The sequence below is a fragment of the Kogia breviceps genome, chromosome 2 (genome assembly GCF_026419965.1).
Source record: "Kogia breviceps isolate mKogBre1 chromosome 2, mKogBre1 haplotype 1, whole genome shotgun sequence".
NCBI classification, from domain to species: domain Eukaryota; kingdom Metazoa; phylum Chordata; class Mammalia; order Artiodactyla; family Physeteridae; genus Kogia; species Kogia breviceps.
The window spans coordinates 82393415-82419201 of record NC_081311.1 but is presented as its reverse complement, the minus strand read 5'-3'; the positions used below and the strand labels follow the sequence as shown (position 1 = coordinate 82419201).

Genomic DNA, 25787 nt, shown 5'->3' with positions numbered 1-25787 from the left:
AAAGAACAGAAAACAAAAGCTAAAGAAACAGATCCAATTTGGAGTCCCGTTTTGTTCTTCCCTGTTACAGTGCAGAGCACCAGGCTAGGTGTTTAAGCACACTCTCTCTTAATTCTCACAGTGTTGCTGTGAATTAGATGATGATTATCCCAGTTTAGTGATGTGGAAACTGAGGCCCAGTAGATGGCAGAGCTGGTATTTGAAGACTGCAGATTTAACTTTTTTGCCCTGAGGCCAGCAAAGGTCTGAATATGTAGTGGAGCCAGTCCGTGCAGGATTTGGGGCTGCCCCCATCCACGGCCGCAGATGTGTGAGCTTCCCATGGCTGCGTGTCCCTGTTAACCTCAGGGATGGAAGCTTGCCCTCCTGCCAGGACACGGCTGGATGGAGAATCTGACTTTCTTCAAGTCCCCTTGCTGCAATTTTGTTCTCATTAGCTCACAAGGTGCCCCCTGCCAATCCTGCTTTCTTTTAGGGTCGACACTGTTGGTTTCAATCATGTCACTCTAATGCCAGGCATAGAAGAGGCAGCCAGCAGAAGCACCTGCCAAATTAGGAAGGTGTCACTTTGCCAGCAGATGTCAGAGGTCAGAGCTGAACACAGTGACAGGAGGTAGAGCTGCGGCGGAGACCAGGAAGGCAGGAAAGCGAACCCCCCTTCCACAGTGGTAGAGCCCTTGCGTAGAGGGTGTTGTAGCTGATCTAATGCCACATCAACCCTGTGTGGTGGGCGCTATTACTATCCCCGCCTCGGGGCAAAAAGGGATGCCGCCAATTACTCAAGGCCACTCAAGTTGAAACACAGGAGAGCTGATTCTTTCTACCCCCACCCAGAGAATCCAAGATGGGAAGTCGGGATCAGGAGAGGGAATGGGGGGCAGGCCAGGGGTCACAGAGGAGCAAACACAGCCAAGTCAGAACCAACAGCCAAGGTCAGAATCTGAAGCCAGAGGCTAAGGCTGAGTCCGGAACGGTCACCAGTGCATGAGGGCAAATGCTGGGGCCGCATGGCAAGGCTGACACGGGGTGCTCAGGCCACCTGCCTTGGGACAGAGCTGATCAACACGCTGGCGTCTGGGGGGCAGAGAGGACCCCCCCCCAGACGCCAAAATTTATAAGCAACTCCTGCAGCTCAGTAACAAAACACCAAACAAACCAATCGAAAAATGGGCAGACGACCTCAGTAGACATTTCTCCAAAGAAGATATACAGGTTGCCAACAAACACGTGAAAGGATTCTCAACAGCATTAATCATTAGAGAAACGCAAATCAAAACTACAATGAGCTATCATCTCACACGGGTGGCCTCAGAGGCCAGCGGCATCCTTGGAAGCAGGTGTGTCCACCAGAGCACACTGCGTTTCCCGAGGCCTCACCTGGGCACCTGGTTCCCAGCCCAGCACACACATAGATGTCTCCTGGGGATACGAGTCAGAAACTCTGAGTGAGAAGGGGCCTCATGGGCAGGACCTGTGCTGGGCGCGAGTCCCTCCCTAAATGCCACCTCCTGAGGGGCTCAGACTCTGAGTTACACTCCCTGTGCTGGACTCCCAGGCCTTCCCCTGCCCTCTCGCGCTAAAGCCTCCAGTTACTTGTGCATATACTCCCGACCTTCCCGGTATCCTCACGACCTGCCTGCCTATGTACCCTCCAGAGCCTCCAGCCCAGGCCTTGGAAGGCGAGTACTGAGAATTCCCACTGCTCTGTCTCTGTGACCTTTGGCTTCTCTGGGCCTTCATGGATCTTCCCGGCCCGATGGAAAGGACTGAATCGACTCCTTCCAACCCCCTCCCACAATGATAACATGATGATCAGAAAAGACGTTAATCGCATAGCCAACGAGCTCGTACTACTGGCCAGACGTTGTGAAGACATCGTGTCATTTAATCTCCACCACAGGAGGAGGGCCTAGGACAGCACCTAAGACAAATGAGTGCTCAGTGAAATGTTCATTTACTTCATGAATAAAATGATAGAGGGGAAAAGAACTGGAGTAATCATCTAGCCTATTATCCTACGTGTGTTCCAAGGAGCACTAATCCTATAAGACAATTTACATGAGGGGTTGGCAAAACTTTTCTGTAAAGAGCCAGATAGTAAGTATTTCAGGCATTGTAGGCCCTCCATTGTTGATTTTTTTCTAACTCCCTAACTTTGTAGAGGAAATCAGACCCAAGGAAGAAAAATAATTTCCCCAGATTACAAAACTGTTCATTTCAGAAGCAGCAGTGAATCTCCAAATTCCAAACTCTCACGGCAATGTTTATCCATATGAAAACTTTCACCTTCTTTATAGATGCCCCACTTCCCCTACAATGGCGAACCTCAAAACCTCCTGTGAAGACATTCCCAGTCCTTATCTGTGCCCTGCAGGCTGCCATCTGGATCTGTGTTACTATACTCACTATGCCAGTGAGGGACCAAGAGCTCAGGGAGGGTAAGTGATTTGCCTAAAGACACACAGCAGAAGTGAAACTCCGTTTTTATGCCAAATCCAAATATTTCTCTTTTCTTCCCATATAGCATCATTATTTCAGTTCACAATAAACCTTTTCTTGAACATCTAGCATAATTCTAGGCACCGTGGGTCCGATGATAAATGAGATACGATGTCTGCCCTTAAAATAATTTTGCTTATGGATTCTAGCAGAGAAAGATCACCTGAGTGGAAATGGTATAACTTTATGAGTGTTAGCAAACGCACGATCAAGCACAATGGCCTCTGGAAGTTCTCTGTTCACTAACGGTTCACAGCCCACGATTACAAATGGCAGACTCCCCCCGGACCCGCCAGGGTCAGGAGTGTGGTCCCTGCCTGTCCAAAGGCACGGCCCGTGTGCCCACAAGGCTGGGGCCTGCAGACAGGAGCCTGGTCAGGAGCGAGCGGGCCTGCCGGGCTGTGCGCACGGTTGCTCTGGAGCTGCCCGGCGCTGAGTGATGGGGGGAGGATGGCGGATGTTACTGCTCTATCCGCCTCTCCATCCCACCCGTTGCACCCCGCCAGGGCTGGTCCCTGTGACAGGGTTGGTGGAACTGCTCCTGTAGACATTTCACATCGTTCCAAACTTGACCCAGGGACTCTCTTTACAGAACAAATAGCAACTGGGCTGGTGTGTTCAGTGGGGGCGGGCAACAGAGAAAGAAATCTGAGCCAGGATTCTAGTTTGCAGGGTTACGCTGGGAGCAGCCCCAGGCCAGTTGTTGAGCAGTTTCACGGAGCTGAGACTCTAGTTGCTATGCGGTTGCACAGGGAGCTCCCCTCTGCTCCACGCCTTGTTCTCACGACCCCTGGAGCTCTGCGGAGCTCTGCGGAGACCTTGACCGTGAGCAGCTAGCCCGCCAGCCGGGGGATGAGCTCCAGGAGGGGAAGGCAGGCGGCAGAGTGTGTACGTCCGGGAGGGTGAGGGAGGGCCTGAGGCTTGGGCACAGCTGCGCTCCTGCGGGGCGGGGGCGGGGGCTGCTGGCTGCCCGGCACATGCATCTGTCCCAGGGGCTGGTCACGGGCTTTTCTGTCTTCTGGCAAACAGACAAGACCTGGAAAGGGAACTACTTTGGACAGCAGGGGAAATGCTTGGGTGGGGCCTTGGGTCAAGCTGGGGCAGACTCTCCATTGACCAGCAGACAGGGGTCCAGGCTGTGAAACTCTGCCCCTGGTTAAATGTCCTTGAACGATGGAAGGTGCGGGACAAAATGACAGCGTGATTTGGGGAGGGGTTGCGAGAGAAAGTGGGCATAGAGGGAGGCATGCAGAGGTGAAGCGGGACGACGCATGGCAGACCCCGGGAGCCTGGACTCGGAGGGCACCAGCTTCCTGCGGGAAGAGGGGGACTCAGTAAGTGTGCAGCGGACAGTCAGCTTTTCCTGGACCTTGAGGACGCAGGAAGGGTGCCTCCTTCAGGAGGGGGCCTGGGAGCTACCCCGCTCTTCACACCCGTGCGCTCAAGGAGGTGCACACAGACGCCCCGACACACACCCTGACACGAGCGCACACGGGCCCCCCTGGTTCCAGGGGCTGGTAAGCTATAGACCAGCATCTCCAACAGAAACAGGAGGCCAGCCAGCTACGCAATTTTAAATTTTCTGGCACATGCGTTAAAAAAGTTTTTAAAAAGCAGATAAAGTTCATTTTAATAATATATTTTGTTAATCAAATGTATCTTCAGTATGATCAGTTCACCATGTAATCAAAATAAAACTGATTAACGATCTATTGCATGTCTTTCCACGTCACAAAGTTGTGACTCTGATGAGCCCACTGAGAGGAGAGCCGAATTCTCTCTTTTTTTAGGTACAGTTTTTATTTTATTGCAAGGCACACAATCATATATACAATGCATAATTATCACCTTCTAAGTATAAGATATAAAGAATATACATTAAAGACTATATGGATATGCTTCTGTTTCAGAGAAGAAAACTGCCTTAGGGCAAGCAGGTTCATGCCCTTTTGGGAAGAGATTTTCATATTTATGCTGAATCTTCCAGGCAGCTCTTGCTTAGAAAATAAATCTCACTGAGTGGACATACAATCTTGTCACAGTTTTCTCCTTAAAAAGCTCTAATTTAAAGCCAGCCAATGTATTCCTTTTATTCCAGTTATTCTTATGTCCCAGTACTAGATGAAACACCTATAAATTGCCTGCTAACAGTTATACAGATTTAAGAACTTTATTTCTCAGTAATGCATCGTAGAATGAAACCATTTTCTTAAGACTTATGTGAATTTTCCTTGATTTTTTTCAAAACTATCTTTCCAAACTATGCTTCCTTTTTAGTATTAAGCCTGGAGTTTTGACTTAAACTCTGCATAGAGGATGCATCCAGATTCATAAGAGTAACACAAGACATTAAAGGTGGTTCTACCTACTCTTCGTCCAGTCGGAATTATGGTTTTTCATCCTCATTGCTGCCTCCTGCACAGCTTTATTTCTCTCCATTTTTCTGACCCCTCACTAGGTCCTGTCTTCCAGTTCTTGCCAGGGAGGAAAGAAGGGGCTCATGGAGGAAGCTGAATTCAAGGTTGGATACGTGCAGTTCTGGTCCCAAAGAGACACAGTGGACAGTACACTCCTTGCCGTGATTGGAGAACAGGAACATGACGAGATGGAACACAGACACACACTCTCACACACTGTGCATGTATCCACATGTATCCACAGTATCCACGCATGCACACACACAATGCACACGCACACATACACTCAACTCTCACACACACGCATACACACCTTTGACAAAGAAATATATTTGTGTAAGAGATAGTTTTCCTAACATACATGATTCACTTTAACATCCTTTAAAGTACTGCCCTAAAATGACCCTAAACATCCAGAGAGCCGAATTCTGATGCCCGGCGGGTGTGTCACCCGGCCAGATCGCTCACCCATCTGCACCACGTTCCCTGTTCGTCAAACGACAGGCTCAGGCCAAGGGGACACCTCGGGCAGAAGGAATTAGCTCTAGAATTCGAGCAGCCCTCCCAGGGCTTCAGGACCCTCCCACCATCGGTGGTGGCTTTGGATGGTTGTATGGAGGGAAGAAAATTATGGGGAACACTCAGAATGTTCTGGAAAGCCAGGTTTCCTGGAAAAACAAAGCCCCGATTTATCAATGCATGATGTAGATGCTCCCACCATGGCCCATCTCAGGCTCCCGATGACATAACAGCCGGCTTTTGCCAAATTCCCCGAAAGTATCAGCTGGCTTGTAGGAGGCAAGGCAGAGCCCAGGGCCCTGCGGTGAGGTTCAGAGTTCACTCCTGAGGAGGAAGCCCATTGGTCACGAGTGTGCGACCGTGAATGGCACGGGGCATTAATACCCTGTGGCCATCATCTTAAAATTCTTAATGACTTAAGTTTTGAATTTGTGTTTTGTAAGCGAAGTCTAGTGGGGCAATAATGCACGCGCTCACGTGGTCACCAGGGGATAAGGGCGGGGAGGGATACATTGGGAGATTGAGATCGACATATACGCACTACTATATATAAAATAGATACCCAAGGAGGACCTGCTGTAGAGCACAACAGTCTACTAGATAGTCTGTAATGGCCCACATGGGGAAAAGATTCTAAAGAAAGAGGGGATATACGTATACGTATAAGTGAATCACTTTGCTGTACAGTAGAAACTAACGCAACATGGTAAATCAACTCGACTCCCCCCAAAACTTAAAAAACCCCAAAAGCCATGTGTCCTCTTGACTCCAGGGGGTCCTTGGCTTGCCGCCTCCCTGGGACGGGGCTTCAGATGCAAGCTCCCCCAGCCCCTGGCACCCCAGATGCCAGCTGGCCTCTGCCAGGTGCCCTCTCAGCAGCCACTGCCATCTTCCCACCCAGCAGGGACCTGAGGGCAGCACGGGGGGAGGCGCGGCTTGAGACGGCGACGGCAGGGGACCCCGTGCAGGTGAGTGACTTGCTCACCTTGATCCTGGTACCCAGTGTGTCTTGGCCCAGAGGCTGCAGTCCCCTGGGGGCTGCCATGGGCTGGGCCATGGTCCCTCCCTGCGGTGGCTGGCAGAAGGGGGTGGACCCTGCTGAGCCCCAGGATGGGGACCCCAGGAGCCTGTGAGAGTCTGCACTCACCCAGGGGATATCCCCGTGTCCAAGGGGGTGACACGCAATAGCAAATACAAAACAACATGGCAGGTAGTGAGAGAGGGAGAGGAGGGGGAAGAAAGGAAAAGTTTTCAATTGTAGTGTCTTCATCAGCACATTTTCCCTAGTGTTTGAACAAGGAGACCTGCATTTCCACTGTGCACCGGGCCTGCCAGTTATGAAGCCAGACCCAGTGAGCACCGTTGGGCCCTGACCAGCAAGGGGAGAGAAGAATTCATTAGGCCGGCAGGTGCGTGGGATTGAGTTACCACCCTCCTAAGTTCAAGGCCGAGTTCCAGCATGTAAGGCCCCTCTTTTGCCTTTTTATTTTCATGTACCTCCGTCCCCCACCTGCACTTCACATCCATGTCATGAAGTTCTCGGAGGTCCATCCAATCCATTCTCCACCCATTAACCGACGCTTATTTATATCTATGAACAAGCATATTAAAAATCCTTTGTTGTTTTGTAGTGTTTGTTGCAAATTATATCCAAATGGTATTGTGATATTATGCTCTTCCTTTTTCTCCATTCTGCACTCACTATTGTCCTTTTGAGGCCCAATTATTGGCTCTGCAGACCTAGTTTATGCCGCCTGGCTGCTTCGATTGCTGGTGAGGCTGAAAACCTCTTCATATACTCACTAGACGAGGGTCCCCCCGCTGTGACTCGCCTACTCAGATACGTTGCCTATTCTTCTGTTCATCTTTTTCTCTGGCTAATTTGCCAGAGTTCTCCACATATTCAAAATACCAACATGTATCTATTATAGAGAATGGCTAGAACTTATCCCAGATAATATGTTCACCCATCTTTTTTTTGTCTCAGATGCCAGTTACAGAACAGAAATCTTGACTTTCTATTTTTTTAATATATATATATATTTTTTTATTGAAGTATAGTTGATTAACAATGTGTGTTAATTTCAGGTGTATAGCAAAGTGATATATACTCTTTTTCAGATTCTTTTTATTGGCCACGCCATGTGGCATGTGGGATCTTACTTCCCTGACCAGGGATCGAACCTGTGCCCCCTGTGATGGAAGCATGGAGTCTTAACCACTGGACCACCAGGGAAGTCCCTCTTTTTCAGATTCTTTTCCCTTATAGGTTATTACAAAATATTGAGTATAGTTCCCTGTGCTATACAGTAGGTCCTTGTTGTTTATCTATTTTATATATAGTAGTATGTATATGTTACATAGTATGTTATATGATCCTTGGGGCAGACAGGTGTCTTGTCTCTCTCTCTCTCTCTCTCTCTCTCTCGCTCTCTCGCTCTCTCGCTCTCTCGCTCTCTCTCTGGGGCAGCCACCCTGGGAGCGGGAGAAGAGTCAGCCTCCCAAGGAGGCGGACCTCCTGAGCCATAGACAGAGACATGTACAGGAGTCAGGGCCTTGGGAGAGTGGCTGTACCACCAGGTGAAAGCCCTCAGACACCTGTCCGACCTTGATTCCCTGTTCTGTGAGCCAGAAATTCCCTTAGGGTTCAAGTCTGTTTGAATTGGGTTTCTGTTAATTATAATTGAAAGCATTCTAATTGACACAGAAGAGCAGACTTCTGGCTGGGGAATCTGGAGCTCGGAGAGGGAAATGAGGTAGAGACGGAGGACCAAGAAGCAAAGCCTGTGCTCTCGGCAAGAGGAGCCAGTGAGCTCTCGGAAGCAGAGGGTGGTTTGTAGAAGTGGCTCCCGCAGGAGCGGGCAAGAGGGGGCAGATCCTGGAGGAGGCTGCAGGGAAGGCAGTAGGGGAGCGGTGGGAAAGGTCTGGAAATCCTGTAAGGCTTATAAACCGCCCTGTGCCAGGGGCTGGCACGTAGAAGGTCTATCATGCAAGGTGACTCTACTTAGAAAAATGAAACGTCTATTTGTTTGGGTAGCTGGTAGGCCCCTGGTGACCCTCATGAGAGCCGTCAGGGTCGAGGATAGCGGTAGAAATGGAGGTTGATGCTGGGGCACCTCGGGTGGACCTGTAGACAGCCAGGGAGACTGCGTCATCATCAAATACAGATCAGACAAGGAGAGAAGAAAGGCAGCTATTAGCAAGGGAGTTTTTCAAGATGAGAGAAGGCAAGTGACGTGTACAAGCTGAGTGGAGGGAGACTGTAGCAAAAAGGAGGGAGAAGGTGGGGATGGAGGGTGCCCTTGAAAGAGGTGGTGGAAGCTGGTGGGGGCAAGGGACCACTCACCTTCCCAGGTGGCAGAAGGGGGAAGGCGGGTAGGAGGTAAGGGGGCTCAGGACGGCAGAGAGACGGGGAGGCCAAGGCTGGAGGGCGTGGCCAGAGTGGCTGTCAGAGCTCCCGGCTTCCAGGGGGAAAGGAGGCACATCCAGGCGCGGCCTTGGCCGTGGGTAGCTGCCGTGGGGAGGAGGTGAACCTCGCAGGAGGTGGAGGCAGAGACCATCCTCCCCGCGCCTGCCCCAGCACCAAATACACACACACACCCCACGCGCCAACACACACACGCCGTCCTCCCATCCTCCCGGCATGCTCCTGTCCGGTCTCACCTCTTACCCACCTCCCACGCTCACGCAGGGAGGCAAAACGCATTGAAAAGGGGTGGGTAGGAAAGGGAGCCCCTGAGGATGTCTCACGTTACCTCCAAGTACTTGGGGTGCAGTGTTAGCCCCTCGGAGGGACAGTTCACTGCGGAGGCTCCACGGCCCAGGTGTCCAGTCCCCAGTGGACAGACTGAGGTACAAGCAGGAGAGGGAGGTGGTCCAGGCCTGCCGGTCGCCATCCCCGCCGAACGGAGCCCCCTGCGCTCCCTTGAACCACAGGGGGCCTTTCACCTGGCTGCACGGCAGGAGGCCCGGAAGAGCCGCCGCTGGCTGCGCAAGCAGCAAGCCCTGGTCAGGGCTCGACCTGCTCTAGACCACCGCTTCCTGCTCTCCTGGCAAAGCCTGGAGAGCCAACCTCAAAACCAAGTGCGTGGAGCACGCGGCCCGGCTGATGGGTTAGATCCCACCTGGAGGGGGCAAACCAGGAGCCCAGCGCCAGGAAGAGAACTCTGTCTCAGCTTCCCCCGATATCCTGTACCCCTTTCTGCTGCCTACCTGAGCGCGGACTCGTCATGAGCTGGTCCCTGTAGCAGTTCCACCCGTTCGGCTCCGGCTAGCAGCAGTGATTCCACGGAGGAAGCTTGGAAACGTCCCTGCAGAAGAGCTGGCTGAACTACAGTGCGGGGTATGCGGCCGGCCTGGTTGGCGCAAGGCCGAGCAGCGTGGAGGCGATCCAGTGGCCTTGCGTGGAGCAGTGCAAACAGGAAACAGCCTGCCTGTCATGCCTGGGTCCCTGGAGGAACACGGGAGCCTAGGGAAACCAGTTCTGGACACCTGCTGGAGCCAGGCACAGGCCCAGATCGCTTTTGTTTCGCCAGATTTAAAAATCTAAAATTTGGGGGAGGGGTGGTAGCGGGAAATGCTTTCACTGCAGGTGTTTACTTTGGCATGGGACACGGGCTGGCATCCCTTAAAATGAGTTGGCGACTGGCTGGGAAAATGCATTGTTAGGTCTCTTTGCAGCCCCATTCCCGGCTCAGCGTGCCCCAGCTGGCCCTGCCCGGGTGTGGTTTTGCAGGGAGCCTGGAGCTGGGGCTGGGAGCCGGGTCTCCACCCACGTCCTGGGTTATTTATGGGGAGAGGGACGGCCAGCCATCTGGAGTTTCCCCTGTGCCTCTTCCCGGGCCCAGCCTCCCTGTTCTAACCTGGCCCTGAGCGACCCAGGCCGGGCAGGGGCTGCGGGCACTCGGAGCTGGTGACCAGGGGATGGCCCGGGTGAGTCTCACCTGCCCAGGAGCGGTGATGCGGCTCCCTGACACCGGGCACTTGGGCTACCCTGGGGCTCCCAGCTCAATGGCGCGTCCTGCCTGCCTTCCACGGTCCTACTGGGTTTCTTCTGCTGCTGCCCAGGAAACACGCAGGTGGGCTGACGTACAACCACCTGCATGAGAGTGTGGTTTCCACCAGGGCCGCCCAGCTTGAAAGCAGCCATCGCCAATAGAGGTGTTTGTGGGTTCGAATTGAGAAATTAGTCCATCATCTCGGTGCACTCTGCCAGAAAAAGAAAATGACTTTACAGCAACTATGCTTCAATTAAAACACACACACACACACACACACACACACACACACACACACACACACACACGTATATTCCTCTTGGACAGCACTGGTATATAGGATGCATTTTCTTTCTTTTCTAAAAATTATTGCTGCATGATTGATTTTTATCTTACTTAAGTATCACTCATGCTCTCAATTATTCTTTAAAGATTGTCAATGATATTCTGGTAAATTCCTCTATACGTTGCCAACCACCTCAGTCCAGAGGACAGAAATGATCTAGAACAGTTGGATTATGGCATAGGATCGTTTCGAGAATTCTTAATTTGATGACCTCAAAAAGATGTTAATTCTGTTACTTTAAATATCCTTGGTTATTCTCTTTGACAAATAAATCGCCAAAACGGGGACAAAAGGACTTTATGAATTTAACCCCCATATTTTGTTTGTCTGATTTCTGGTACCCACAGTGTAAGATGTTTTCCTATCATGCCCGGAAAGAAAGCCTACCATTGTACTTCTCTCAGCAGCAGGTGGCAGATGAAATGAAGACCAGATGAGTCGTGGAGACGAGGACTGGCCAGCTGGTGTTCCTGGGACCCGTCTTTGCCCTCAGCCTTCCTCTCGGCAGACAGCGCTCGGTCGGGCCTTGCGTTGTGAGAGACTTCACGGTGAGTCGTGAGTCCTCTACTGATAAACACGTCTCTTCTGAAGCACCACCCCCTAGACGCTAAGGCTGTCTGGAAACAGTCTGTGGCTTCGGGGGGGGGGGCGGGGGGAAGAAGAAGGTGGAAGAGGGGACATGGTCACGGGAGGTGGTTAGGAGTTCTACTTCAGTGCGATGATCCATTCAAGTCACTCACGGAGCAAAGCTACCGCGAGTACTAGCACTGTACTTGAGAATATTATCCATACATTATCTAGATCCTAGATTCTGCTGAGATTGTTCCTTCCAGGGTTTTCTGATATTTGACAACTCCTAGGCCCGACTATCACCCTTAAAAAGCACAGCCTCCTCCAGGTGGAAAATGGACAGAGGGCATCTTGAACAAGGACTCACTGGGAGTTTCAGCTTCCTCAGGCCAGGCTCTTCCCCTTCTCCTAACCTCAGTGTATGAACGCTCCTGGTGAAGGACAGCGGGGTTCGCCACCCCTGGGGTGACATAGCCTGTCCAGGCAACTGTTTAAGAGCATTTACCTCTTAACTTCAGAATTGAGTCACGCCCTAAGCTGTGGGCTCAGCCAAGGGCATGTGGACACTCATCCTACTTTCTCTTCCTGCCAAGGCCGATGAGCGGAAAGGAAGCAGAATTTTCGGGGGTGCATATTAAAACTCTGCCCTCTGCTTGTGTAGCAGTCAAGGGCACCAACAGCTGTTTCGCAGCTCTCTCACGGCCAGCCAAGGCCTAGCACTGGCCGCAGAAGCTCTGTGAAAGCAAAGACTACCCGATTAGCCCCTTGATAACTGCCCATGGCACTGTTAGCCATGACCTCTCCAGGTAAAAGTGCCAGTAAGTGAGTCAACACGAAGTCCCAGAGGCTCAGAACAGAAGTGGGGGGTGGGGCCCTGACCCCATGTCCTCCATGACCACAAATTCCATCTTCCTTTCTGGCTGGGCTCTGTCGGCTTGGGTGCAGGGGTGAGCTGGATATGTCTCCTTTTGGAAGAACAGGAAACCGGGCAATGCTCCTACACCTCTGCAGTGGTGATGTGGGACCCTGGAGAGTCTCGAATCTGACCTGTGCTACATCTGTGCCTTGACTTTGCTCAAGGGTTCAATGGACGGGTTGGAAATCACCATGGGGGCCAGGCTGTTAGCGGGTTCAGTAGGATAGAGTTTATGATTTCAGGCCATGTTGAAAAATTAGGATTTCCCCAAAGATTCCTCATTTCAAAGGTATCCAGTGATGCGTCTTATCATTACTTCCTTGTCTTGACCTATCTTGACCGAGATTAATCAAATCTTGGGTACAGATATCCTTACCCAAAATGCAAACAGTGCCCCAAATTCACAAACACAGCACTTCCTCTGATACAGCTGAAGAATAACCTTATTGCAGACCGTGTTATAAACCCGGCCTTGCCTGGGTTCCCAGCCCTCAGTCCATCCATCCAGCACAAGAGTCCTCTTTTCTATAAAGTGAAGCAGGTGGTTCCTTCCAGCTCTGTGGCCCTCTTCTTCCTTCCAGTCAGTACTAGGTCCTTCTCATAATGGCCTTTGTTTTTTTCTTCCTTTGAAGCATGGTTTCCAGGCTTCGGAACCCTCAAGCGCCCCCGAAGCTATTCATCTTTAATCCCTTCCCCTGCTGCCCTGGCCTCTGATCTCACCCTTTAGCTTATCCAACCTCCTTATCCTACCAGATGCTCCAACGGCAGAGCTAACACTGAAAATTTAGGGCCTGGAGCAAATCTTTCAGAATCATTCTTCCTCTGCTCTGCATTAATTACCAAATTAATCACTCTTTGGAGAGAGGGCTTCTTTCCTCCGTTGCTTCTCCCGCGGGCCTCCAGAGCACAGCTTCTTGGAATGACGTCTGTCTGAATATATGGCAATCGATCAAACTCTGGCTGCTCTCTGACATCCAAAGAGCACTTTGGTGGCGTTTTATATTTTCCTGCATTTGTTCCAACAAGTCTTTATTTTTGGTGAGGCTGAGTTTTCTGGTTTCTCTGTGCTTATCCAACTCAAGTCCCTGCAAACTAACTCATTCAGGTTCCCATCCCTAACCTTTTAAACAAATTTGTTTAATTGTGGTGAAATACACATCAACTTGACTGTTTTCACCATTTTTAAGTGTTGAGTGCCCTGGCATTAAGCGCATTCATATTTTGTGTGCTCACGTGATCCTCCATCCACAGAACTGTTTCCATCTCCCCAAACTGAAAGTCCATGTCCATGAACAACAGCTCCTTATCCCACTCCCCCAGCTCCCGGCACCCACTGTCAGTCTGCTTTCCCGTGTCTATGAATCTCACTACACTGGGTACCTCCTGTAAGAGGAATCATACAGTAGTGGTCTTTCTTTTGCTGGTTTATTTCACTTAGTGTGATGTCCTCAGGTTCATTCATGTTGTACCCTGTGCCGGAATCTCTTTTCTTTTTTAGGCTAAATAAAATTCCATAATACGTCTATACCATATTATCCATTCATCCATCAGTGGGCACTTGGGTTGCTTCCCCCTTTTGGTTCTGGTAAATCATGCTGCTGTGAACATGGGTATGTAAATATCGGAGTTCCTGCTTTCAGTTTTGGGGGGTAATGATCAGAAGCGGAATTGCTGGATCACATGGTAATTCTGTTTAATTTTTTGAGGAACGACCATACAGTTTTCCACAGTGGCTGCACCGTTTTACATTTCCGTCAATTATTCGTAAGAGTTCCAATTCCTCCCCATCCTCGCCAACACTTGTCCCATCCCTATCCTTTTCCTTTACGATACAATTCATCACAAGGCATAATTCAGGAGAGGACAATGAAGTCTCAGAGAAGAAGGAAGATAACGGGTTTCTGTAAGAGGCAACAGTTATTGCAGGAGGGCTGGCTGTGTCATACTTCCTAAGCAAGGTATTGAAAATGGTCATATTCGTGGGCAAATATGTTTATAACTAAAATATACATCTGTAAGTTGGATGTTCGCATCTATTAATGTAATGTATTTAGATGGGAGAACCAAGCTCATTCACCCAAATAGTTCTTTGAACAAGTGAAGGTAGGATTCTTGCAGGCATCTTCTGCACATGGCTACGTTCTTGGACAATATTTAAACAATATAATTTCACATTTGGAAACCAGTGTCACTGGCAGGAATAACCCTCATACAAACAACGAGAGACAGTAGACAATTAGGGTGGCCAAGTTTCGTTCAATTGTACATTTCAGGGCAAATCATTTAAGAGGTTCCTGCTTTGAAAGAACAGAACAAGAACCTGTTAAATTAGGAAGAAACACTTGCTTTCAGAGTTCATCTCAAAGATGAAATTAGTATAAGTGGTGTGTCCTTCATATGCTTGTCTCTTTAACTAGGTCACTGCCATGCTTCCCTCTACTTACTCAGCAGCTCAGAGATGAAACGGTTTTAGGATGTTGCTGGCTGAAGAATGAATGGCCTTCGGATAGTTTAAGTAAAGCAACTATACTCCAATTAAAAAAAAAAAAAAAAAGAGTAGCAACAAAAAAGAATCAAGTAGGAGTCAAGGGGTTAAACCCGCTGACCCCTGTGCCCTGCTATAGGCCATGTCTCCTACTGCCCTGAACAATGCTATCTTGAGTTCTCAAGTGCTTAATTTACAGGGATATAGAAGGCCCAGTCTTGGAATTCTCTAAGCATAGAAATGGGCATTGTGGACTTCAGCCTGCTGTTTGGCAAAAGCCCTCAGCCCAGATGGGGTTCCGTAATGACTCCTGCGAGGTGTTTAATCAGATCCTAGAAGAGCCCATGACTGCCATGTTTAATGATTCCAATTTAATGGAGCATTCAGCTGGATCCCACTTGGTTTGCGAGCAATGATTACGGTCATGGGGAAGAGGGGCCGAGGTCCCAGACGGACACCCCCGGGACCCAGTGGTGCGCTACACAGCGACAGAGGAGCTCTGCCAGGGTCTGACGTCTCCAGCTGCAGATGTGTATTTATAGCCATTTTCTCTGAGCCAGCACCGATTTAGTCGAGGCGGATGATTTACTGAAACATTACGGCTCTGAACCTCCTCCTGTACATGGCCTTCCTCCCTATTTCACTGCATAGGGAACGGCTGGGGGAGCAGCTGATCTCCAAACAACAGAACTTCTACTCCACCACCTAATGGCCTGATTAATGGGTGCTGGTGACCAGGACATTGGGAGTCTAACCCTTCATTGTGTTCTTTAATAAGCGGCCAAAGATACTTGCCTGTCAAAGGGGCCGGTTATTTTTTATTTGCTCTTGTGAAAAGCCAAGCTGCTCTGCAAATTTTAGGTAGGTCTCTGATATGAGGGCTGGAAAACAGAGGGTGGTATATTTCAGAGTCTGCAGATGCTAATGGTTGAATCAGAATTTTGATTTTAAGGACTGAATCGGGCAGTGAGTTTTCTTATATTAAGATGAACTGGAGGGCGCTTAAAAGATTTTTTTTTTTTTAAGTAACTTAAAGGCCCCGAATCTTATACAAAATGCAAGAATGTCACCTTTGGAAGTGACGCTCATTTAAACCTTTTGTAAAATTCACTGGTGGGGCAGGCGGGGGGGGGGGGGGGGGGGCGGGGGGGCGGCGGGAGATTTTCTTTGGGCTTAAGCTTCCGCCTAATTTCTGCTATTGAAAGTCAGGAAGCTTGGTCTTTGGGTTAACTTGGAGGTCACAGGTCAGAAACCCAATGCATTCCCTGGATTTTGCGGGTTTCTTACCATGTTCCCTCGCTGAGGAACATAAACAAATACATTTCTCTCCCACCTGCCTCTAATCAGGTGTTGAGTTAAACCCAGTCGACTCATCTACTTTCCTTTCTGCTAGTGACTAGTATGCCCAAACTGGTCGGCTAGAACTAGGGAAATGCTTTTAAACTTGTAAGCACCAAATCCACAAACGCTCAAGTGAGCTGGAACTGTTTCTTACTAATCAGTCACCCAAAAGAGCAAAGCGTCTGTAAAAATTTTCATCACCTCCTCCTGCACACCCCCAATCTTGGAAATTCTCAAGAAAAAACACTGGCGTGATTTCAGAGGATCTGAGATTCCTTAATAACCTCCAGAGGTTGGGACTCAAAGGGGTGGGCCTTTGCCTCTTAGGAAGGCTTGCGTGAGTGCAGTTCACAGTGACTGCGGCAGAGGGGTGGCTTTGCCATGGATGGCCGCTTGTTCTAGTGACCCACCTTCCTTGTTGGAAAGAGAGTAGGGTCAACTCTTCAAGAAGTCATATTCACAGCTTCTCCACAACCGGAGAGTTTGTCGGTCCGTCTAAATTTCATGTCTGTTCTCTCCTTAAATTGCTGTCCAGTCTTCCCAGGCCAACAGTTTACATAAGGAGCAAGAGATGTTAACATCCCAGTGCCCCACTCTTAACCACAGTCACAGTTCGTGAAGAAATCTATCAAGAGCGTGATTCTTACTGCATTTTGAATAGATATCTCTTTGGTCTTTGGCTCTGCAGAGAAGAAGCTATGGTTTATGGCTTCATGAGTTAGTTTGATGGCGACTTTGGTTAATGACATGTCATCAGTTTCTGCATTTTAATGGGCTAGCAGGACAGCCGACTCCTGACATTTCAGAGATAATTGTGGTGTCAGTAAAGGCAGGACTGTATTTTTACGCTCTCCACCCCTGCCTGATGTAAGTTATATTTTTAATGATAAACCTGCTCCTTGAGACTGAGAAGAGCAGGATAAAGCCTCTGAAATACGAATTAACTTTGTCACATATGAGAATGGCCTGAATACATAATAGATCACTGCCTATGGTTAGAAAACACCTGCTTGATATCACTTATTCTAAAATAAAAATGATTTCTAGTAGATACGTTCTAATACTTAATTAGTTTGTACCCAGTAAGTCCTTTCAGAAAGTCAACGTGTTTAGCTGCTAAGGGGTACCTTTTGTAATTCACAGTGTCTACGAGGGCGCCAAGTTGCTCAAAGCCACATGCACTATGGGAAACACGACACAGGAATTTTCTACAGGTTGGCTGTTGACTGGAAACATACATATGAAAAAGGTTGAGCAGGCCGAAAGTCACGCGGCCACGTTCTCCGGCATGGCCATCTGGCAGACTTGAAAGATGATTCATTCTCTGCTGGTATAGACTGAGAAGTATTTCTTCAAAAAAACCCTTCTGGTCTGTAGGTGTGCCCTAGGGAGGTGGCATGACTCTCCATTCAGCTAGCTTTGGGTCAGGTTCCTTTGTTTTCTTGAAGCAACGTCAACCTTTGTATCCGCTTGCTTGCCCTCTGAAGCAAAAGCATCCATCTCTGCCCAGTGACGCAGAGCTGCACGCAGGCCCTGGCCAGGACACACAACTCTCCGTAGTTAAGCTTTTACTGAAGGCAAGAAATGTTTATGGCAAACTGTCTGGTGCACATGCAGTCCAGTGATTCCTCTGAAGTTTAGGGCTTATCCCTGAACCAACCAGTCTCCCACTCAGCAGCAGCTCTGGGGGTTCTACCTGCGAAGACATTTTCAAGTGTGACCGGACTCCTTCCCCCCACCTTATCTGCCCGCATCATCTCTCACCTACATGGGTCTTCCTTCTCTACTCTTTCCCTCATCCCAGGCGTTGGCAAACGATGCTAATGAGTGGCCTGCAAGCTAAGAACGGATCTTCCGTCTTTAAAGGGCAGTAAATGAGAACTGAACAGGCAACAGACAGTACGTGACACTCAAAGTCTAAAATATCGACTGTGTGCCTCATACAGAAAGTCTGCAGGCTCCTGTTCCGTGCAACTCCTTCTGCTTTAGGAGTCAGAGTAAGCCTTTAAAACACAGGACATATAATAAAATAAACAAAACAAAACAAAAATAAAACACAGGACACATTATAGTGCTTTCCTGCTTCAACAGCTTCCTTTTGACTTAGAATAAAATCTAGACTCTACTATGGCCTAGAGTTACTTAATGATCTGGCTTTTACCTGTCTTTTCAAACGTCTCCTTCTTTCCCCATCACTACCTTTTTCCCCCATATTCTTTCTACAGACTCGGGGCCTTTGAATTTGTGTCCCCTCTGCCTGGAAAACTCCCCCCAGCTCCCCCTGGCCTGCTCCTTCCCCACCTTCAGAAGTTTCCTACCCACGGAGGTCTCCCCAGGCACTCTGTTCCTCACCTGTAGAGAGGGGATGATCTAGGTAGCTGTCCTTTAGAGCTGCCATATAGACACAATGGACACAGAACAGTGCCTGGCACATGGTAATGAGTCAAACAATGTCAGTTATTACTATGATTACTACAGTATAATGATAATAATAATTAAGGGAGCCCATCCCAGGCACTCGTTATTTCTATCTTTGAGTTTCAAATAATCGGATGCCTGTATCCCCTTATTAGACTGTATGCCCCCGAAGACAGGGCCCAGCTGGTCTTGATCACTGATGGCTCTTCCACTCCTGGCAAGGGCCTGGGTCACGGTGAGAGGGAGAGTGGGGAGGGAGGAAGATGCCTACCTGGCCCATGAAGCCCCGGCTTCCTGAGAATCCGCATTCCCTGGATGTGTCCTGGAGGTGCGCCTGTATCTTTTGCAGGGGTGGCTTCAGGAAACAGCCTCATGAAGCCTCCTGCTCCATCGGCTGCAGGACCGTTTATTTTTCAATACACCGCTCATGTGAATGAAGCCCACATGAGAAATCCCTCTGAAGGTAAATTCTAGGAATCACTTCACTTCCTCCACATTCTTGATACGGTTTCTGTTCTCGGAAGGTGGAGAACGTTGTACCGTGATTACAGTGGTTCCCTTCCCACTCTAGCTCACGTTCTGTCTTCTTTCTGTCTCACCTTTGATTCAAGTTTGCAGTTTACTCCTTCCTGATTATTTTTCAAATCCCTATTACTTTATTGCATTTATTTTCTTGTAAGCAAGACCAAATGCTTTGCTGAATTAAAAATTTTTTAAAAAATCAAAATGAAAGGCAATCTTGGGTAAATCACTTCACTTTAGCCTCAGTTTACTGAGCTGTAAAATGGGAATCCCGGCACCCACCTAGTAAGGATACTGTTAGGATTCAGTGAGATCTATGAGAAGTGCAGAGGACAGTGTCTGGCACGTGGCAGCCGTTAATCAGTACTAGTAACTTTTTAATCAGGTTGGGATTCTGTAAGAAGGCTCAGTAGTACTCAGTACAGATTAAGGTCCTAAATTACCAAGAATAAATTCTCATACACTCAGATTGTTGACATATTAGAACCCCAAAGTCTACATTCAGCTGACAACATTGTTCCTTGTGTGGACGCTTTTAAACATTTATTTAAAAAAAGCAAAATGTACGTTCATCTCAAATAGAACAGTTAAAAATGGTAAAGCAATACAAACAACTCGTTACTAGCAGCATCCAGTTGTTAGAAGGAAGGTCCTGCCCCTCTCCTCACTCTGCTTGGGCAAGCTCAGCCTTTTCTGAGCCCGCTGCTACCTACACCGCCCTCCAAAATAGTGCAGGTGAAACCAAAGTTTATAAAATTAACAACTTAAGGTTAAATAAGCTTAAATAAGGGTGTTAAATACAAGACACTTCATCAAAGCTTCTGTACAAAGATAAACAAATTTGGCATCGTACAAGTGATTCTGCTGGCTCATGGCACACAGGGGGCCTCTCGTAAGTAAGCAGGTTGACTCTTTTTTTTTTTTTTCAACAGAGCATCAACTATACAAAAGTGAACTAAGAGTTGAAGTAACTACTCAGTGAGCCATTTACAAGGCATATGTATCTTTTCTTCTTCTTTTTTTAATCAGAACACTGTTAATATTCAGGCACCGTTTGCTCCTGCAAATAAATAAGTCTCTAAAGGAACTGCATTTGAACTCGTGTTAGACACATCAGTGCTTTTTCTGTCCCCCTCCCGACACGGCTTTTCCAACTATTTCCCCTGCCTCTTTCTTATTGCTATGATAATGTGGCTGTAGAAATAAAAACTACTGTACATCCAAAAAAATAGAGCACCTTTAACATTAAAGTATATGTCTGATTATTTGTTCTCATGTTTATTTTACAATTCTAAAGCCCAAGCTATGGTCAATTGTTTTAATATCTCTACCAAGTCACCTGATATATAGGAGATAAAACCCAACCCTCGTCCCTCAGGAGGGAAGCCCACGCAGAGCTCCGTTTCAGCAGAGCCTCAGAGGGCCGCACTGACACCAGAGTTTACATTCATCTCGACACCAGCGTTACATTCATCCTCGCGAGCTTTGCTCTCCGCGGTCACACGGCGGCTCCCTGTGCTGCTGGGGGCGTGGCGCTAGACAGAGCGGGGCAGCAAGCACAGCTACGGTGGGCTGGAAGCACAGCGAGAAACCACATGTTGGCGACTGTGAAGGGACCCCGGGCTTCCCCAGGGCCCCTGGTCGGGCGGCGCTCAGGTTACGGCTTTTTGTCGATGGTGCTGAAGAACCACTCCGTGAACTTGCGCAGCTGGGCCGCGGCCGTCTGCGACTCCTCCTGCAGCCGCAGGTTGTCCTGCCTCAGGTGCTGCACCTCGGCCTGCAGCACGGCCTTGTCCTGCTTCTCCTGGGGGAAGGGGGTGGAAACAGATGGTCATGCATCTACCGGACACGCTGTCTCCTCCCAGCTGCGGTACGAACGCTTCTACCCTTTATTTTATTTTTTTAAACTGAGTTATTTATTTCTTGAGGGGACAGGGAATCTGATTGACCACGCTGGTTTCTGCCAAAAACAGGGGGGTGGGGACGAGTAACTCAGAATATTCTTTCCTTTCACCCCACTTTGCTCCCAACAGGAAGCGAGACAGCTGTTATACGGGAAGGTGATTAACCACAGTCTATATTATCCTCTATCTGAAAAAGGGGGCCTGGGAAAAGGTATAGCCTTGGACAGGAGGGCAGAGCTTCCCGGGCTGCACCTCCTTACTGGACAAGTCGGAATCAGCAGAGCTGCTGATCCTGGGCTTGTTTATCATGAGCTCATCTCATCTTAAAGCTTTCCTGGGACAGGGTATTTCCCTAATGACCTTCAAAGTGTGCCACTAAAAACTATGTACAAATTATCAAGATTTTTCAGGGACTTCCCTGATGATGCATGATTAAGAATCCACCTGCCAACGCAGGGGACACGGGTTCGAGCCCTGGTCCGGGAAGATCCCACATGCCGCGGAGCGACTAAGCCCGTGAGCCACAACTACTGAGCCCACGTGCCACAACTACTGAAGCCCGCGCGCCTAGATCCCGTGCTCCGCAACGAAGAGTAGCCCCCGCTCGCCTCAACTAGAAAAAGCCCGTGCTCAGCAATGAAGACCCAACACAGCCGAAAATAAATAAACAAATAGTATTAAGAAAAATAAAAAAGACTTTTCGTAAGAATCAGACCTGGAGTTTCCAACAGACAGTAACGGAAAACGTACAACACAAGTCTGAGCTCCCGAACGCTGAAAGGGATGTCTTGCCCCAGAGAGAGAGTGGGGTGTCATTGTCACAGTGGTGGTGGGAGATGACTTGATTGCTAACTCCGCAGATGCACCTGCAGCCCTGTGCCCACGGCCGTGCAGGTGAGCTGGGGGCTGAGACTCTTCAGGAGACTGGCCCCCTCGGCGTGTCTGGCCCTGCCCTTGAGCTTTGCTCCTATTTTCTGTCCCTTCTCACCTCTCGACCAAAGACACCGCTCCCAAGTGGAGGCTGGTGTTAGAATTAACTGCTGACTCAGCCCATTTCCCTCAGTCACTACAAGAGGTTCAAGCTCCGGGCCGCCCCAGGCCCCAGGGCTCTCATTCCCAACACGGCTCAGACATCCCCAGGGCCCTGCTGTGGCTCAGCTGCCCACCTCTCCTCACCCCTTGACCGTTTAACGTCCTCTGTCACCGAAGCCTCCTAAACTCTCAAGCTTTTCCCTGGATGTTCCCTTTATCTTCAGTCCTGACTCTCTCCTGGGGACGAGGGCTTGTTCTGAAGAGCACAGGGCCTGGAGGCTGCCAGGTGCAGGTAACTGCTCTCCCCTAAAATCCCAGCTCCCGTGAGAAGCCTGACATGGGCTGTAAGACCTGCCACCCCTGCTCTTTGCCACGGTCGACTATATCTCCACTCCCTCCCATCATGGAAGATTCTAGAATGTGGTTCACCTTTCTTCTTTCCTCCTCCATCCCTCATGTTTATTGATGATCTTAAGACGCTGTAGATGTCCCAACTGTTTCAGTCTCTTTGTGACCTCGAAGACTGCCCCCCTCACCCCCCCTCCTGTGGCCATTTCCTGTACCTTGAAGCTATTACTGATAACCGCACATCTTCCTAAATGCTTCAAGCTCGCACTGCCTGACCACCACCTCTTGTCTTTCTAAAATAACTTCTCCAGTATCCACCCCTCCAAAAATGATCTAATCTACCAATCTTACCTTATTGTCAGCATCCACTGACACCCCCTGTGATGACATTATTCCTCCTCACCCAGCTTAGACTCTGAGTCCCTCAGTTTAACCACATCCTATACACATTGAATGGTCCTTGTCTATTGCTCCTGGTCTTAGTTTCTTGTCTGAAATCTAATATTGGTTAAGTCCAACTCTCTAACTTTTCTACACCTACATCTGGAGACAGGGTGGGACGTTCTTAGTTCCAGCTTTGAAAGTTCTGTGTCCTGGGAAACCCTCCATGCCAGGTAAGCTGGGACAGCTGGTCATCCACACTGGAGGAAAATACCTAACTTATGCTGCAGTCTTACCAAATATACCTGGTCCAATTATTCTCCACTCTACACCTCACCCTCCATCCTTAAATCTCTCACCCTCCTTCCCTTTGCTCACCCTCAGCTCTGGAATAAAGAAAAAACCAGAGGGGAACTTTGTCAACCTGTCTCTGTTTGGACTACAGCCATACCTTGCTTTGCAGATACCAGTGTTTTACAAGTTGAAGGTTTGTGGCAACCCTGCATTGAGCAAGTCCATGGGCGCCATTTTGCCAACTGCATTTGCTCACTTCATGTTTCGGTGTCACATCTGGTAATTCTCCCAATATCCCAGACTTTTTCATTATTATTACATTTGTTATGGTGATCTGTGATCTTCAACGTGCTGTCATTGTTTTGGTACTTTTTAGCATAAAAAGTATTTTTAAATTAAGGTACGTACATTGTTTTTATAGACATAATGTTATTGCGCACGTAACAGACTACAGTATACCATACGCATAATTTTGATATGCACTGAGAAACCAAAATATCCATGTGATCCAATTTACTGTGATATTCACTTTATTGCAGGGGTCTGGAACCAAACCTGCGGTATCTCTGAGGTAGGCCTGTACTCGTGTATGAATGCATGTGTGCACGCATGCACACGGACACACACACACAGACACGCACACACACACTGCTCTGGTAACTGTGTGTGGACGGCCCCTACTCCCATCCAGGCCAGCTCCCTCCTCGTTAGGCTCAGGATATTATTTCCCTCCCAAATGGATCATCTCCACCAGCGTTCACGCCAGCTGTCACTTCTCCCTTCTTCTGCCAACAAAACCCTCCCCATGCCCCCCCCCCCCCCCCCACTATCACCCTCCAGCTACAGCACTCCATTCCATTTCCCTGGATAGCAAAGCGGCTACCGATAGCACGGTGCTGATGATCCAACAAGAGCTCGGCGAATGTCTGTGGAATGAATGACTTCACATCTTTTGAGGACCAAGCTCGCACAGGTGGATGGGTAGAGCAGACGCTGACTGAGCAGGAGGAAGCAGCTTGGGGAGGCCAGGCTTCCTGATAGCAACTAACTCTTCTTAGGTCAGCTCATAAATGTTGGTGCAGCTGATAACTCACTGAACTGAAAAACGCTAGCCTGCTGCATTTCTGCCTCATTCTGAAGACTGGCCATCCAGGGCTCATCCTCCTTCAGTCAGATCTACAGGACCTTGTGTCCCCCTACAATGAAATACAGTCACTGTGGGCAAGAAGATGGAATCAGACCTCAGGAGTCTCCGTTTCCATTTACTGTTGGGTTTTGATTAGGGTAGTTATCTTTCCTGAGTGTCTCTTTTTTAATTCCTAATAGTTAAAAAAAGGTTGACTGTGTAAGAGAGGGAGCTCTGAGCGTGGGCGTCCAATCGATTGCTTTACCTTCCGAAGGTCGGTCTGCAGCTGCCGAAGAATCAGCTCCAGCTGGTTGACTTTCCCAGTCAGTGTGGATGGAGACCGCCCTCTAGCAAGGAAGGAAAGACTTAGAAAGACTCGAGCGCGCTGAAGTCAAGACATCGCAGTCAAGACTTTTCGTTGGTAAAGTTTTCACGTAAAAAATTCTGTTGTGTGCTTAGAGCCCAGCAAGGAAATAAGTAAGATTATGTCAGATGTCGAAAGTGAACATATTGCTGCTTGGGTGGAAAAATCCCTCCTGGGTCGCTTTTGATTTAACGGGATTCAGAATCTCTACAGGCACACACATTGGTAAGACAGCAAAAGATAGGTGATCTAAATGCGGTTAGCAGCTGAGATTAGGGAGACCAGAACGAAGTCCTGAGAACCAAATATAGACCAATTTCCCCACATGTGCCTTTCTCTGTTAAGGAAGTACCAAGAGGCTCATCACCAAGATGAACACGCAAGTTGTTGATGACTCGAGTTGACAGGAAAGTGGGAATCAGGCGTGGGTGACACTGAGAAAGAACGTACACTCTGTGGGTGCTGAGCACGCTGAGAACGTGGGACAGAGACGGCTCGCTCTCGGCTCACCTCAGTGGGAGCCGTGGGGCTGGGGGGAGGACCAGGGTTGGTGGGCGGGAGCGTGTGCCCCCGGCAGCTGGAGGGCGGTCAGCGAGGCCCGACCGGTCCCTTCTCTGGGTCCTGAAGGACTGGGGAAGGCAGGGGAAAATGGTTTCCTGGCTGGCCGGGGCTGAGCTGAATCCCTGTCAACCACTGGGGCCTGGGACACGGGAGGGAGGCGGTCCACGGGAGTCACATACCCAGTGGCGTCCATGAAATCTTTGCCACTGCCAGGATCGACACATAAAGGCAGCTCCTGGGCCCCTTCCAGGTCCTGCTCGGGGTGCATATCTGTCAGGGTACAGAAGGACGCCACCCTCTGGTCTGGGGATGGGAGACACACACAGAAAGAAGCATTAGTAATAGCCGCAAGGCACCATTTCTTCGTGGAAATGAACAGTTGCTAAATAAAATCCTTCCCTCCCCCCAGTCAGTTACTGCCCTGTTTGAAACAAAACAAAGAAGAACAAACTCAGGCAAGCGGCTGACAATCAGACAGCATTCCGACTGGCCGTCCTTCTGGGCTGCATGGCGCTCACATTACAGCCGTGGGAACAAGGAGCAGACACACTGGATTTGCTAGAGCCAATCTTTCTTCTGTCCACATCCCAAGAAATGCCAAAGCTGCTGGCTGGGCGTGAAAGAGTGGCGTTGGGGAATGACATGACTGATTCACAGAACCAAGGAGAGGGACCTCTCCTCCAGCTCTCCCCGAACCCGGAGGGCATCCTCGAGACACAATGGCCCGGACACGTCACCCTGTGCGTC

At 49.2% G+C, this 25787-nt stretch overlaps 1 protein-coding gene across 2 annotated transcripts in view; it reads right to left on the bottom strand.

The window, feature by feature from the left end:
- Nucleotides 1-19544: 19544 nt before the first annotated feature.
- Nucleotides 19545-25787, bottom strand: part of SIPA1L2 (signal induced proliferation associated 1 like 2) — a 109566-nt gene continuing 103323 nt past the window's right edge. For both annotated transcript variants that reach the window (XM_059053816.2, XM_059053818.2), the window contains 3 exons: nucleotides 25220-25343; nucleotides 24381-24462; nucleotides 19545-20834 (listed from right to left, as the gene is read on the bottom strand). In XM_059053816.2, coding sequence (XP_058909799.1) covers nucleotides 20688-20834; nucleotides 24381-24462; nucleotides 25220-25343 — 353 coding nt within the window. In that variant the 3' untranslated portion in view covers nucleotides 19545-20687. The remainder of the gene's footprint in view (nucleotides 20835-24380; nucleotides 24463-25219; nucleotides 25344-25787) is intronic.